Here is a 16853-nt window from a genome sequence, read left to right as displayed (position 1 = left end):
TTTGATAAAGCCAACATCAACAGAACTTGGATCAAAGCTCAAACTATCCAACAGATGTCCTCATTATAGAATTCCCACCTGAGATTGTGACCCCAATGTCTGGGAAAAGAGCCAGATTTTCATTGCCTTGAGAAAAGCTAATAGAGTAAGGTGATGAAAATTCTCAGTCCTCCAGATAGAATTGTCTGGAAGTTGGTTCATAGTGATTGGACTTGTTTTTTGATTGGTTTAAGATGTTTTGTTGCTTATCCAAGCACTTTCTTCAGTCTAAACAAGTAGTTTAGAGGAATCTGAGTAGGCAGACGGTTATTGGAAAAGGATAGAATAGAAGAATAGAATAGAATAGGATGGATAGGATAGGATAGGATAGGATAACAGAATTACTGAAGACGTCTCTGTGGTCATGTGGCTATCATGATTATATGCCAAGGTGCATGGAACGCTGTTACCTTCCCACCAAAGTTAGTCTCTATTTTTCTACTTGCAGTTTTTACATGCTTTCGAACTGCTAGGTTGGCAGAAGCTGGGAAAGTAATGGGAGCTCACTCCGTTACACAGTGCTAGGGATTCAAACCGCCCAACTGCTGACCTTTCTGATTGACAAGCTCAGCATCTTAGCTACTGTGTCCCTTCATCAGGAATACATGTAGGGAATTTTCATGAAGTACTAATCTGGCACTGCTAGAACAAATTTGCAAATTTGTTACTTAAGAAGCCATTTTTTTAAATAAAGAAACATCTTCACCATGCTAATTTCTCTTCCAAATTCATCTGAGAACATCTGACTATTCTTTCAGAACCTGGCAAAGTCCCTGGCATTTTTTTGATGAGTTATCTTAGTTATTGCAACACCATCTTTCCTGATTGGTTATCATTGTTGGCTTGTATGTTTCATTTTACTTGAAAGCCAAACCTATTTCGCATTCTTTTATTACACAATATTTATTATTCAAAAATCAATTATGATTTTTAGTTCAGGGGGGGCCTACGATGGTCAATCTCTCCATTTCTTTCCAAGCCATTTCTTCATGAAATATAGGCACAGGCATTGTGGCAATTTGATTTTCCTTTGAGGTGGATTTTAACTCTACAGTATTGTTTCAATCATTGTGAAGTACTTATTGTAGGCTTCAGGCTGTATTTACGTTCAGGATTATTCTGTATATTTCTACCCGATCGCTCTATCAAATTTGTCAAGGGGACACTTAGCAATGTTATGCTACAACACAGATGGAGAGGCAGAATCCATGCAGGTGATGATCTTATCAATCTGTTCCCATGCAGGAGTTCTGGACACGTACGCTATTTCCTTATCTCTTGGCTAGTTTTAGGAGACTCTTCCCTTGTGTCCAGCACTCTAACATTCTGTGCAACAGCTTGTAGGACATGAAGAGACTAAGTCTGACTATTTGCATCTATGCAGCCTGTAGTTAATCCTGTGCCAACTTCAAGATGTCGACAGAATCTTAGTTTTATAGCCCTACTTATTTAACCAATGCCTAGAACGGTGTTATGCATACATGAGCCTCCCACCGGTGTGTCGGTGCCCAGGCTCATAAATCATTTCAAGTCGTGTCATCTGAAACTTTTAACCCTAAATTTAACCTTTGCTTTTAAAAATTTTTTTTGACAGCTCTTAATGTTTGTTGGTTCCCTTAGATTTAGGGTTAATTTTGACTATTTTATGGAGCAGGATTGTACATGTGTGATTAATTTTAGTGTTTTATTATTTTTCTTCTGTATAACTTTGCACTGGACTTCCCCTATGATTCGTTTAGCCTTTCTTTCTTTCTTTCTTTCTTTCTTTCTTTCTTTCTTTCTTTCTTTCTTCCTTCCTTCCTTCCTTCCTTCCTTTCCTTCCTTCCTTCCCTCCTTCCTTTCTTCTCCTTCCTTCCTTCCTTCCTTCCTTCCTTCCTTCCTGAAGGTGTTTTGTTTATGAATAGGATGATCTGGCTTTCTTAATGGATATAAACTATCCATCTCTAAAGACTGTAGGCTTCTGCTTGAGCTGGTTTCCTGTAGCAGGAAAACTGGGGCTGTTCTCTGCCTTTAGGAATATGTTTTTCCTCTTTCCTTTAGGGGAAATATACTATTCTGCCTCTTTTAATATTCCCCAAAACATTTCATTCTTGGGATGGGGGGTGGGGGTTGGTTTTCCCACAAAATGTACTCCTGTCAAATGAGGTGCCCAGAAGAGCTGAACTATTTCAACTTGCATTTTCTAACTCTGGGACTGCAAAGAGCGAAGGAGAAATTATACTTCTTTTTAACCACTTTATTTTAGGATTTATTCTGGTTTTGTCCTGACTCATCACTCAAAATTATTTATAAAGATCACATCCAGCTCTCAATCTGCCTTTCCTGTATCTGACTCCAAACTGACAGAGGCCTGGAGCTTCCCTCTGCACCCATCCACAATGAATTTCTATATATTTTTATAGCTGTGTAAACCCACCTTCCACTTCAGAGTAAACCTCAATTACTTATATGGCTCTCAGAATGAATGTTTGAGCATTTGCTTTCTTACTGAAAAAGGCATAATAGAAGGCCGAACACTGTTCTAAACTCAAGATTAAAAATGTATGGAGAGAATAACGGTTATGGCATGAGTCACATTCACACTTCAATGGAATGGGAAGCTTGGAGGCTGATCTGAAATGCCAGATCCATCATCTTCATGCTGGCATGGCAAATACGAAGACCCAATAGTACTTTTCCCTTTCTGTGGACTGTGGGTGGAGTCATAGACTCTTATTCATTATACTTAGATGATATCCTGAGAATATCTGGCCACCTCATCAGATTGGATAGCGTAGGTATTTTCCAAGACCCTTCAGTCCAATCGAGTGGGATCTAGGAAGAATACTTTTGGCAAACTGGCAAGCCCCCAACTCTTTTTGTCTCGAAGGCTAAATAAAATCCCTTGCCTGCTGGAAAACCAGAGGCTGTGTCCCACTTGCACCTACCCTAGGAATGAGTATTTTTCAGCCTTGCCCTTGTAATGTAACCTTAACTTTTTCTCCCCAACCTTTAGGTGAACAGGCTGAGGCCATCCTTTATTTATTTATTTATTTATTTATTTAGTGCTTCTGTCTTTATGTTGACATCTTCCAAGGGCAGCATCCAAGGCTCGTAAAATCTGTATGGTTTTGTCAACACTTTCCTTGGCAGGCAGGAAGATATTGGGAACTGAGGCATTAGAGGAAGGTAGGTGATGAGCTACTTGAGAGAGGCCAAGTCAAGGATAGATGGAAAGATTTCAGTTCAGCAATGGTGAAAGTCTGAGAAATGAGGAATGAAAAGGGTGTCCAGACAAGTCATTGGGATAAGATTAAGGATAAAGATGGTGGAAATAATCCATGCTCTAGAACAGGGGTCTCCAACTTTGGCAACTGTATGACTTGTGTACTTCAACTCCCAGAATGCCTCAATCAACTATGCTAGCTGAGGAATTGTGGAAATTGAAGTCTACAAGTCATAAAGTTGGCAAAGTTGGAGATCCGTGTTCTAGATCATAGATTATTTCCACCATCTGTTTTCTCGATCTTATCCCACCACCTTGCCCAGAAATCCTTTTCCTTGTTTCTTAGACTTTCATCACTGCTGAACTGAAATCTTTCAGAGCCTCTGCTCTAGAACAATTTATCTCAACCTTGACAGCTTGAAGATGTGTGAACATCAGCTCCCAGAATCCCCCAGCCCAGCAGAATTTTAAGAGTTGAAGTCCACATGCCTTCAAGATGCTAAGTTAAGTAACACCACTCTAGAACCCATACAGACAGCGCATAAGAAAACATGCTTCCAAATATATAAATTCACCTTGCATTTTCTAAATCTGAAATGATGGGAAACCTGTCTCAAGTTATTCTTAAAGTTGCTAATAAAAACATGGAAATTATCAGTGGCATACCACAGGGGGGAAATAACTCTTTCTCGTGAAATAGTGTTTACGGTGTAAATTCCTTACTTTTTAAAATGACACCTGTGTAGAGGCTGACTTAGTAACTCAGCAGGTAATTAGGCAGATGGTATATAAGAAGCCTGCCTTTATTTTTTCTTAAATTATAACCTTATTCATTCAAGAATTCATTTACAGTCTTATTTCTAAGAATTTTTTCTTGGAAACAAATTAAAGGAAAAGGTTATAATGGCTGAGATAGCACTATAAATAATGTCACAGAGATAGTATAGTTGCATTGATTTAAAGAAATGCATAGTATTCAACATGGAAAAAAATTACTTGGGGAAACAATGATAAGTACAATGAAAGTATATTATCAAACAAAAAGATAGCAATAAAAAGGAAATTTTGGCTCAGGTATGAAAAACAGTCAGACGTCAACTCAAAATGATCGTTCATATTGATTTACAGCCATTCTAAACAATAAATGGAAATAATGATCCTGTTTGCTAATGTGTATCAGTGTTTTCTCTTTTCCTACTCTGTAATAAAAAGCCAATTTTCATTGGCCTGATTATGGTTTCCAAATTGTTCCAAATATATATCCCTCAGTAATAGCTCGCTAATATGATATAGTTATAGGCATGGGATGATATGCCTTTAATTACATACCAAATGGTTTACAATAATAAAACTGTATATTTTTTTTCAGGGATTTATGTTTGCATACCTGATTTTTGGAAATTTCAGTCTTTGAAAACCACAAAGCTAAATTATATCATAAAAGCTACTGTGATGTTTGGGAAATCTTTTAAATGATCATCATTCCCTTTCACAAATTTTCTTCCAAACCATCAATGAAATCAAATGAAACCAAAGCAACTGGATGGAAGGATTATTATTTCAATTCCCTGATCGAATATTGTAAACATTCCTACTCAACTGATCTACTTTGTCTTTTATTATGAACTTCTGTGCTGGAATTGGAAAGCAAGTTTCAGAACAAAAATGGGCATGTCCTATAAGCTCTCATTGGACTGATCCACCTTCAGAGGTTCAGAATTATTCAAAATTAACCTGTAATTACTGACATTAGGTGAACATTTCTACCTTCAGACATAATGTTTGTTAATTTCAAATCATCCCTTTTATCTGAACAGCTATGAATGAATTTACTCTCCACCCCCCAGCAAAGATTGAAAAGAGAAAATTTGAAAGACGGCTGATAGATAGATAGATAGATAGATAGATAGATAGATAGATAGATAGATAGATAGATAGATAGATAGATAGATATGGATGGATAGATGATAAATAGATAGATAGATAGATAGGTAGATAGATAGATAGATAGGTAGGTAGGTAGGTAGGTAGGTAGGTAGGTAGGTAGGTAGGTAGGTAGGTAGGTAGATAGATAGATAGATAGATAGATAGATAGATAGATAGATAGATAGATAGATAGATAGATAGATAGATAGATAGATAGATAGATAGATAGATATGGAAGATAGATAGATAGATGGATGGATGGATGGATGGATGGATGGATAGATAGATAGATAGATAGATAGATAGATAGATAGATAGATAGATAGATAGATAGATAGAAAGAAAGGTAGGTAGGTAGGTAGGTAGTTGGGTAGGTAGGTAGGTAGATAGATAGATAGATAGATAGATAGATAGATAGATAGATGATAGATAGATAGATAGATAGATAGATAGATATGGATGGATAGATGATAGATAGATAGATAGATAGATAGATAGATAGATAGGTAGGTAGGTAGGTAGGTAGGTAGGTAGGTAGGTAGGTAGGTAGGTAGATAGATAGATAGATAGATAGATAGATAGATAGATAGATAGATAGATAGATAGATAGATAGATAGATAGATAGATAGATAGATATGGATGGATAGATGATAAATAGATAGATAGATGGATGGATGGATGGATGGATGGATAGATAGATAGATAGATAGATAGATAGATAGATAGATAGATAGATAGATAGATAGATAGATAGATAGATAGAAAGGTAGGTAGGTAGGTAGGTAGGTAGGTAGGTAGGTAGGTAGGTAGGTAGATAGATAGATAGATAGATAGATAGATAGATAGATAGATAGATAGATAGATAGATAGATGATAGATAGATAGATAGATAGATAGATAGATAGATAGATAGATAGATAGATAGATATGGATAGATAGATAGATAGATATGGATGGATAGATGATAAATAGATAGATAGATAGATAGATAGATAGATAGATAGATAGATAGATAGATGGATGGGTGGGTGGGTGGGTGGGTGGGTGGGTGGGTGGGTGGGTGGGTGGGTGGGTGGGTAGATAGATAGATAGATAGATAGATAGATAGATAGATAGATAGATAGATAGATAGATAGATAGATAGAGTAATGGATGGATGGATAGATAAATAGATAGATAGATGGATGGATGGATGGATGGATGGATGGATGGATGGATGGATGGATGGATAGATAGACAGACAGACAGACAGAAGACAGATATCATTTTAACTCTGCTTTCTTTATTAAAAGTACCGATTAACATTGAATCACATAGAAAGATGTTTTACTAAAAATGTAGTTCTGACAGACAGACTGACAGAGAGACAAATAGAGAGACTAACAAAGAGACAGACAATATCTAATAGTAATTAAAGTTTGCAGAGAGCTCTTCTAATCCAAGTGCAAGGTCTGTTGAAAACCTCAGTCTCAAGCCAGACCTTTTGACCCAAGGACCACCCACAGCTGTGTGAAAAACATTTTCTTGGTGCATCATCCCTTGCCACTTCAAATGGACCTACGACAAGCACCATTCTAGTTCACATTCCTCTTCCCCTTTGCTTTCTCCACCAGTAAATGAGAAATGAGTCCTCATCCTTCCTGATGCTAAGAATTTTGTCCATCCATCCATGCATCCAGGCAGCCAGGTTTCCATCCATGCATCCATCTACCTTGTATGTCGCCCAACTCACAAACAGATTCTGAAAGCTTCATATAGCTTTTTTTCTTTACACATTGGACACAGTTGGGGAGCATGTTCCAGAATAGGGAGGGAAATCACCTTTTCTCCATAGAGAAAATCACCTTTTCTCCATAGCTGACGCTTGGCAAAGGAGTGCCGGGGGGATGTGAATAGCCATTACACACCTAGATGGCCTCCTTCAGTACTCTGCCAGCCAAAATGGGGCACAGGGACCATGCAATTCCCCCTCCCCACCGTGCCCTGTTTTGGCTGGCATGGTGCTACAAGAGGCAATCCAGGCCAAAAACAGGATGCAGGGGAAATGTGCAAGTCCCCCCTTATGCCCCATTTTGGCAGGGTACTGCAGGAGATATCTGTCCCATCTCCCCAGCATCACTGGCTGGCCTACAGAGGAGAACTACAATGCTGATCCGGCCCTCGAAGCAGTCCAGTTTGGCACCCCTGCTACAAAGATATGCCAGATGAAATGAGGCATGGAATGTGCCCCAGTCCAAATCTTTTACCCAGGCTCCAAAGCTAGTGCCATACAAACTAAAAGACACTTCTGAACAATCCTGGGAAGAGGTGGTACTCAGCCAGTTCTAACAGGTTCTGGAGAACCAGTAGCAGAAATTTTGAGTAGTTCAGAGAACCGGCAAAGAGGCTGGCCACACCCCTGCTGCTTCCCAGCCTCCCAGCTGATCTTCTTTTGTTATCCTGAACAGGAGAACGGAGCTGGAAAGCAGGTTAGTGGGGTGAGGAGAGAATGGGGATTTTGGAGTAACCTTTCCCTGCCACACCCACCAAGCCACGCCTACAGAACCAGTAGTAAAAAAAATGAATTCCACCACTGATTCCAGGGGAATCAGACATATAGGCCAAAAGATTGGGTCTCTGTTGTCCAAATCTTAATTCCTTATTCCAAAAGATAGTTTGAAAACATTAGTTTGAACCAGCAATTTTCTTTTTCTTTCAGGTGTTGCCCATTTCTATTGTTTATGTAGCTCAGATCCTGGGAAATGAACCGAGCTCATTGATAAACACCATGAAAGCTTATTTCAAGTAGATTAAACATTATGTTCTTTCCACAGCTGAAAACATTACAAAATTTGAAAATAGTTTCTGTCAGGCTAATTCCCATCTAATGACATTCCTGTCATAGGCTGGATATATGGCTGTGCTGAAATATTTATCGTAATGTACTTTATTTATAAAATAAATAAGGATTAGACACCCATACAAAAGAGTAATTGTGCTTGCTTTTATTTACAAATTCTATTTTAGATTCACCGACAAGGAAAAGGATGAAGAAGCAGTCATTATATTATATCCAAGGACTGAAGTAAACCCAAGAAAGATTGTAAAAGTTCTCTCTTCAGTACCAATAAAAGGTAAAGGTTTCCCTTGCACGTGTGTGCTAGTTGTTCCTGACTCTAGGGGGCAGTGCTCATCTCCGTTTCAAAGCCAAAGAGCCAGTGCTGTCCGAATATGTCTCTGTGGTCATGTGGCCAGCATGACTAGATGCTGAAGGTGCATGCAATGCTGTTACCTTCTCACCAAAGGTGGTCCTTATTTTAGTTATGATGTACCCTGAAGATGGCATTTAATTTAGTTGTATGAGATGCAAAGACAATAAAGTAAACTAACTAACAGTGAGAACAATTAGCCAGTAGAATGGCTTTCCTTTGGAAGTTGTGGGAGTTTTTAACAAGAGATTGGACAACCATTTGTTTGAAACAGTATAGTGTTCCCTGCTTAAGCAAGGGGTTGGACAAGGTCCCATTGAACTCTCTTATTCTGTTAAGTTGTGGCTAGATGGTGATGGAGAAAAGCTATCTATGGGATCTCTAACAGCTGATTTGATGTGATTTGATGTCACATAACGGCCGGTAAGATCCCACAGGGTGGGCCTCCTTCAGATGCCATCAGCCAGACAATGTCGGCTGGCAGCTCCCTGGAGGAGAGCCTTCTTTGTGGCTGCTCCGACCCTTTGGAACGATCTACCCCCAGAAATCCGGACCTCACCCACTCTCATGGCCTTCAGAAAAGCTGTCAAGACCTGGCTATTCCGGCAGGCCTGGGGCTGTTGACCTCATTGTTGAAGTCCAGACCCGACTGAAATGAATGTATCTGTGTTGTTTTTAACTTGTCTATTTTATTTTTATTTTCTTTTATTGCTTTTTTTCCCCCTCTCTGTAAGCCGCCCGGAGTCCTCCAGGATTGGGCGGCCTATAAATAAAATTAAACTTGAAACTTGAAACTTGAATTAATCAGAAGAAGAGAAGACTCGCTGGAGAAAAGCCTGATGCTGGGAAAGATTGAGGGCAAGAGAAGAAAGGGACAAGAGAGAATGAAATGGCTGGATGTAGTCACTGAAGCAGTCGGTGTGAGTATAGATGAACTCCAGAGGATGGTAGAGGACAGGAAGGCCTGGAAGTACATTGTCCATGGGATCGCGATGGGTTGGACACAACTTCACAACTAACAACAACAAATTAATAAATCAAGATACTGATTGGTTAAGGCAACCCTTTAAGAATCTCTCTCACCCCCTCCCCACTTTAAAAAGGCAAACACGAAGTACATGTTATATATAGCAAAGCAACAGCTTGAAGCATTTTTATTTAGAGAAAAAACTTTGGCTTCATAAATCTTATCTTGGGGTGCATGTTGACCATGGAATAGTCTTCCTGTTAAGGGGGCATTTTGTAACTTGCCATGGCCAAACCTTCTTGCCAGACAGGGTTTTTTTAAAAAGACTTTCCATCACATTTCTCAAAACTGCAAATGGATCCCCAGATGGTCCTTCCTTCTAGGATAAGTCAGAAAAAAAGAAATATGTGAATTCTAGGGAAGCGGGGAAGGAAAAAAATATATCTTTCCTATTTTTTTATTGTAATATAACAGGAGAAAAGGAACATTTTATTCTTTGTTTATAACTGAAAATTATAACTAGTGTTATTAAAACTTATTGTGTACACTGAATGGGAGATTTGGGTTTGGCAAAAACAATTATCTTAAGGGGATGTAAATAAACGAGGGTTTAGAGTTGTTCCATAGGCTGTTAAATTGAGATCTGTTTTGAGATGGTGGAAGATAAACATTAATCAATAATAACAGAGCATTATTGAATTTTAACGGCACGGACATTGCATAGTGTTCCATTGGATGTAAGTGCATGTAATGTTTGAACATAACTTAGTTGATATTTGTATACTTAAACCAGCACACAATGCCCCAGGTACTGGTGGAAGCAAAGGGGATTTCTATCCATTCAGTGCAAGCTGTTTTCAAGGTTTATAGTAGTTGAGACACATTTTAAGTTGTAAGAAAATGCAAGTGATTCCTAGTGTATAATGTAGTTGTAGCACAGGATAAGGTGGATTCCATTTTCTTCCCCTTGCTTCAGTGTCGTTATTGATACAACCACAGAGAGAGACCTAAACACACACACACACACACACACACACACACACACACCTCTTTGCTCTATCAAAAGACCAAAGAACTTGGGTCTTCTGGAAACATTTCTAAGCAAAGAGATAAGCAGTCATATGAAGCCAGGGACAGAAAACTCTTGAAACAGAATTGGCGCCAGTACTAAAACGTGACACAATGGGATCCTTTGAATCTTGCAACCCTGATGGTATTCCACCTCAAACAGATCTGGTTGTGTTTGAAGGAACGCAAACATCCACAGTTGTTCAGCCAGAAACAGCAAGGAAGAAAAAATGTGCAAAACCACAAGTGTCTCTTGTCTGTTGTCTCACGTTGAGAACTTTAAAAAGAGTCTACCAAACATAGCGGGCATGTTCTTGAAGACATTTTCGAGAAGGGAATGAAATAGAACTGAATCGCCCTGAGGTTTCCCTTTGCTTTCAAGCCTCTTACTGACCCCAGGAATGCCTGAAGCAAACTTACAACACACAATCCTGCATGTTTACTTGAAAGAATGGTTTCCTGGTAAACCTTTCTTTTCCTATCCAGATATCCTTTTTCAGAAGGTGAAAGAGACTCATAGATTTATGCCAGTGATGTCAAGATATCCGAGCCTTTGGGCCATTCTAGCCTACTGATCTTGCAAAAGAATATAGAATAGAACCACAGCATTGGAAGGGACCTTGGAGGTCTTCTACTCCAACCCCCTGCTTAGGCAGGAGATTTCTACTTACAGATCGTTCTAGCTTGTGTCTCTCCTTGACTAGTTTCCACCCATTGCTTCCTGTCCTGTCTTCAGGGACTTTGGAGAATAGCTTGACTCCCTCTTCTTTGGGGCAGCCCCTGAGATATTGGAACACTGCTATCATATCTCCCCTTGTCCTTCTTTTCATCAAACTAGTTAAAACCAATTCCAGCAACCATTTTTTATATGTTTTAGCCTCCAGTCCCCTAGTATCTTTGTTTAGGGAACTGGAGGCTAAAACATATGAAGAACAGTTGCAGGAACTGGGTATGTTTAGTTTAATGGAAAGAAGGACTAGGGGAGACATGACAGCAGTCTTCCAATATCTCAGGGGCTGAGATATAAAGTCACTTTCTATTATATTTTTAATGAAAAATCTGTTTTTTTTAAATGCAACTGGACAAACCCATCCTAGAAGATTTAAACTTCATGACCGTTATTCTATAGAATCACCAACATGCTTATGAACGCTTGGAGGCTCCCCCAATTTGAAAAAAATAATAATGAATACCTCAAAAACCTTTCAATAAAAGAAGTCAAATGGTATTTTTTTTAAAAAAAAAAATCAGCTTCACGGCTTCCCTGTCTTGAAATGGATTCGTGTATCATTATATGCATGAACAAATTGCTCAAAGAAAACTCTTTGCTTGCCTGGCTTGGCAAAGGAGCTGATCCCCCCCCCCCCGACTTTCATGGGGCTATTCTACTCGGCTCAACGAAATAAGCTATCTTTTTTTTTTCTGTTTTCCGAATGGAGCAGCTGATCAAACCGGAACAGCTCACGTAATAGATAGGATCATTTATACATTTTTAATTTTTTTAAAAAAAGAAATCTCACTGTCTACTTTTCATGGTCCTTTTCCAATAAGCAAGGAATGAGTTAATCTCCCAAACATGTTCTTTCCTTAGCCTATTCTGCATAAGCAAACAGCATCTGGAGAGTTAAGCCACAAGTTACAAGCTCTGTGCACCTATTAGAGGAAATGCATTGTAGTCATAAATTTGGTACGGAAACCTGGAGGACTGGGTTATAATAGTGAAAATAAGGTAAAGGTAAAGGTAAAGGTTCCTCTTGCACGTATGTCCTAGTCGTTCCCGACTCTAGGGAGCGGTGCTCATCTCCATTTCAAAGCCGAAGAACTAGCGCTTGCTTTTATTTACAAATTCTATTTTAGATACACCGACAAGGACAATGATGCAGTAATTATGTTTTATTCAAGGACTGAACTAAACCCAAGAAAGATTTTAAAAGTTCTCTCTTCAGTACCTATAAAAGGTAAAGGTTTCCCTTACACGTATGTGCTAGTTGTTCCCGACTCAAGGGGGCGGTGCTCATCTCCGTTTCAAAGTCAAAAAGCCAGCGCTGTCCAAAGACATCTCTGTGGTCATGTGGCCGGCACGACTAAATGCTGAAGGCGCATGGAACACTGTTACCTTCCCACCAAAGGTGGATCCTATTTTTCTACTTGCATTTTTTACATACTTTCGAACTGCTAGGTTGGCAGAAGCTGGGACAAGGAATGGGAGCTCACTCTGTTATGTGACGCTAGGGATTCAAATCACTGAATTGCCAATCTTTCTGAGTGACAAGCTCAGTGTCTTAGCCACTGAGCCATCGCGTCCCTAATAGGAAAAATGAGTAACCCATAAATGACCTAAATTTATTAGCCTAGTTTCCATTAAAATGAAGCACATGAAAGTTGAAGGAAACTTTTCCATAACTTTGTCCCACTACTGTGCTGCTTTGATTACCTTTTTTCTCTCCCTCTTTCCATTTATATTAAATTCTGTTTGTTGGTTTTAAAATATTCATTAAGTTTCTTCGAAATGATTATGTACTCTGTTTCTTTGAAATGCGTGTGCTCTGTGTGAAGAAAGACAGATGAAGTGACACAGATTTTTTTTCTCTTTGTATTCATTTGGGACAGTGTGATAAAAGTTATAAAAAACATTAATCAGTTTTCAGTGATTTGAGCATCACCGAATTTCAGGGGAACCTTATCACTTGAATGTTATGGGAAACATGATACATTCTAAAGTCATTTAAAAGTAGTTACATTTCAAATTATTATAAACTTCACTAGGAAATTTAGAAAATATGCTTCAACACTCTCCAAAGCTTAATATTGGATAGGAAGGAAGGAAGGAAGGAAGGAAGGAAGGAAGGAAGGAAGGAAGAAAAAAGGAAAAAGGAAGGAAGAAAGAAGGAAGGAAGGAAGGAAGGAAGGAAAAGAAGGAAGGAAAAAGAAAGAAGGAAGGAAGAAAAAGAAGGAAGGAAGGAAAAAGAAGGAAGGAAGGAAGGAAGGAAGGGAAAGAAGGAAGGAAGAGAGGGAGAAAGAGAAAGAAAGAGTAGGAAAGAAGGAAGGGAGAGAAAGAAAGAAAGAAGAAAAGAAGTAAAAAGAAGGAAGAAAGGAAAAAGAAGGAAGGAAAGAAGGAAGGAAGGAAAAGAAGGGAAGAAGGAAGGAAAAGAAGGGAAGAAGGAAGGAAGGGACCCTTTGAGCCCTGTGGCTATAGACATAATGGTGAAACAAATTCAATGCATCGGAAATGTCATAATTCTAAATAAAATATTTCAGGCTATCAAAGCTCATTTAAACACCTGAATAAACCCCCCTGACAACTGAGTCAGGGTTTGGTTAGCTATTTGACAAGTGCTAGAAACATTTCAGCTAAAAAGTGCATACATCAGCAAATCCTAATGGCATGGCTTACAATTCCTTTATTCCTAGCAACATAAAATATTGTTCCCGCTATGCTTGGCTTGTTTTCCTTTTGATATTAGATCTCGTCAAGAATCTTTAAGTCTCCTGACTTTTAACAGATGAGATGGCATGTCAATATTCACTGAAGCAAACAAGTTTCAATATGCTTCATTTTGATCGAATCAACTGGTTGGAATCTGGCAAACAGAAGTGCTTTTTAACTTTAATCTGAAATTCAAGCCATCCCACGAGTAGAATGAATGGAAGAGCATTAAAATAAATAGTGAAAAAAGAAATAAGATTTTCAACTCTGTTAAGTGTTATCAGGAAAAAAGGGGGAAATATTCTTTTTGAAAATAATGTTTCAAACTAAAAAAAAATGTTACTAGTCCAAATGGAAACTTTTGAGGCAAATATATATGAAACTCTATACCAGCATATTTATTCATAAGCTGTTAATGGAACTTTAACTCCAACCTTTTGGGAATAAATAATTTGTATTAAACTGTACTGGAACTAATAACCCAAGTGGGGCTATTCAAATCTGTAACCTTGGTTGTGTTTTTTTTCCCCTTCTGTTTTAAATGACCTTCATTTTGTTTTATCTTACTTCTAAATCCATTTGGGTAAATCAATCCATCAATAAAATTGGATGCAGAAATAATGGGCTTTCCCCCGCATAATTCTTATAAAACAAACAACTTTGCCTAGTTTCCCTATCACACACTTTTAAATCAGTAACTTTGGACTACTAATAGGGAATTTTCCATTTTGTATAAATATCTTGAGCGCAAAGATGTATGAATGTCCCTGCAAAATAGCAATCCAACTTATATAAAAGTTTTGCTTATTTTAGATCTTTAAATTTAGAGTAGGAGCCTAGATGAGAGGATTATTAGTTTCAAAGCTGTAACTAATTAATAATATTATTGGGTTCTTTGTAAGAAAGCTTGGGAGACAGGATGTTAATAACTTTCTGGGGGAAAAATAGTGTATAAACACAAACACAAAAATTAAGAATGCTCACTTGTTTTGATACAACAAATCTCTAAATAGTGTTGGTGGCAATTTAGGATAATTAAAGTATGTGCATAAAGATAATTAAAGTATGTGCTTAAGTAAGGAAAGCCACGTGTAATCTTATAATGTTGACTTTTTGGGACATGCAATCCTATGATTGGATGGGTTTACAACGCGATATTTACCCCTCTACACAAAAATCCAAGACTCACACTCAAGAAACAGGTTCCAGAAAAAAGAAGAGTATTGCATAAGTACTAACATACACTATTAAAGCAGAACTCTGTTGAGGATTTATTTTTAGACAGGGCACATCAACTTGTGATGAAAAAAGTTAGAGCATGGAGTGCTTTCTCACTAGAAGCCCAGTTCTCTTGCAACCTTAAGAAACAGAGACAAATCTGTTGCCTCTAGAACTTCCAAAGAGAATTAAGACGTTGGTGAGCAATCGGATCTATTCTTCTCAAGCGAAGTTTGAGTTTTGAAATGTTAAATGTTGTAAACCTCGTGCCAGTGGGAAGGATTGAAACGGGACTTCACTGTCCCTTCGAGCGATTTAAAACACGGCTTCAGTTCTGCTTAACGGCTGCCTCTACCGATCAGTTTGGTGGTCAATCCGCTACGGAATAACCTAGAAAGTTGTTTTAAACCCGCGCGACAGCAACTGGACACACAACGTCGCTTAGCATCTGCTCAGGCAGCATGCTTGCAAAACCTAACTACACCACTGTACTCTTGGCGTGCGTGAACGAGTGGCTTCCCCCACCGGATCGGCGGGCGACCGTGCGATTCTTCTCCAGCGACAAAAAAGACTCCGAAGTTCGGACGCTGCCGAGACCTTCTTTGCGCAGTTGACTCCAAAGTCAACGACAAGGGAAGGAACCGGCAGGCAGGTGGAGGGGGCGCGCTTCTCAGCCGGTGCCAGAAAAACGACCGGCTTAACCCACGACACGGACCCCAAATCCGAGGGTCCCCGGTTTCCTAAAAGGCGACCCACTACCCATCTTCGCGCCTAGTACCGGGTCAAACTGTTCCCTACATTGGCCGATCTAACGGGGGTTTTCTCCCCATAACTGAGCAAAATAGGGCAAGAGAGGGCAGGGCAAAGCAAGGCAGGGAGCCTGGCTGGGGAGCTGCGCGATGTTGGGCTTTCTTTGGCCGGCCAGGGGCGCTCCAGCGCGGCTGGGCAACCCTCGCTGCTCGCTTGGGTGGCTTACCTGTGCGCGGCGCCTTCACCTGTTGCCCGGCCGCCTCCATCGGCGAAGGGCAGCGGCTCCCCCTTGACTTCGCGCAGCACCAGCGCCTTCTCCTCCGGGCGGGGGAACTCAGCGAAGTCGCCCCCGCTGCTTCCTCCTCCACCACCACCTGGCCTTTCGTCCAGAGACTCGACGTAGAAGATGGTGCGAGGGGCCGGCGGGGGGCCTTGCGGCTCGGCCAGCCCATGGAGCCGGGTGGCCGGCAGCGACGTCCCGTTGAGGGGCAGGGAAGAGACGGCGCAGGGCGGCGGGCAGGCGGCGGCCGAAGACTGCGAGGGCGAGGCGGAGGAGGCTTTCTTCCAGAAGGCGCCTCCCCCTCCTCCTCCTCCGCTTCGCTCCTGGCTCTTCAGCAGCCGGCTCTGGCTCGGGCCCCAGTGCTCGAAGCTGCCGTCCGGTTGCAAACAGCCGCCCGCGGGCGCCGCCGGGTGACTGAACAGTTTCCAGCGGAGGCGCAAGATGTGCTTCACGTCAAAGTCCTTCCTGCTCGAGTTCGACATCCTGCAGCGGCGGAGGCGAGGCTGGCGTTGGCTTCTCCTGCAGCTGAGTCGAGGCGAGCCGGGAGGGGGGCAAGGCGGCTGGCAGGGCCTCCCAGCGCCGGAGAGTCCGCAGCGCCCGAGGCGCAGGAAGCAACCGGGCTGCCGCCGAGCGACTGAAAGGGGAAGGAAAGCAACCTACGCGAAGTAGTAGCCCCCTCCTCCTCCTCCTCGCTCCCCCCCCCACCCAACCACCACCACTCGGCTGAGCAACGGCGGAGGCTGCACCTGGAGCGCCCCGTATTTTGCGCTCCGAAGGTGAGGAA

General features: G+C 40.6%; 1 protein-coding gene across 2 annotated transcripts in view; it reads right to left on the bottom strand.

Moving 5' to 3' along the window:
- The window catches only part of LOC116514902 (kelch-like protein 1), a 138060-nt gene extending 121509 nt beyond the window's left edge, over positions 1–16551 (bottom strand). For both annotated transcript variants that reach the window (XM_032226725.1, XM_032226726.1), the window contains exon 1: positions 16016–16551. In XM_032226725.1, coding sequence (XP_032082616.1) covers positions 16016–16551 — 536 coding nt within the window. The remainder of the gene's footprint in view (positions 1–16015) is intronic.
- Positions 16552–16853: the final 302 nt, after the last annotated feature.

This window comes from Thamnophis elegans, chromosome 11 (genome assembly GCF_009769535.1).
Source record: "Thamnophis elegans isolate rThaEle1 chromosome 11, rThaEle1.pri, whole genome shotgun sequence".
Classification (NCBI taxonomy): domain Eukaryota; kingdom Metazoa; phylum Chordata; class Lepidosauria; order Squamata; family Colubridae; genus Thamnophis; species Thamnophis elegans.
Note: the sequence above shows the minus strand (reverse complement) of the source record. Positions and strands in the feature narration are given on the sequence as shown.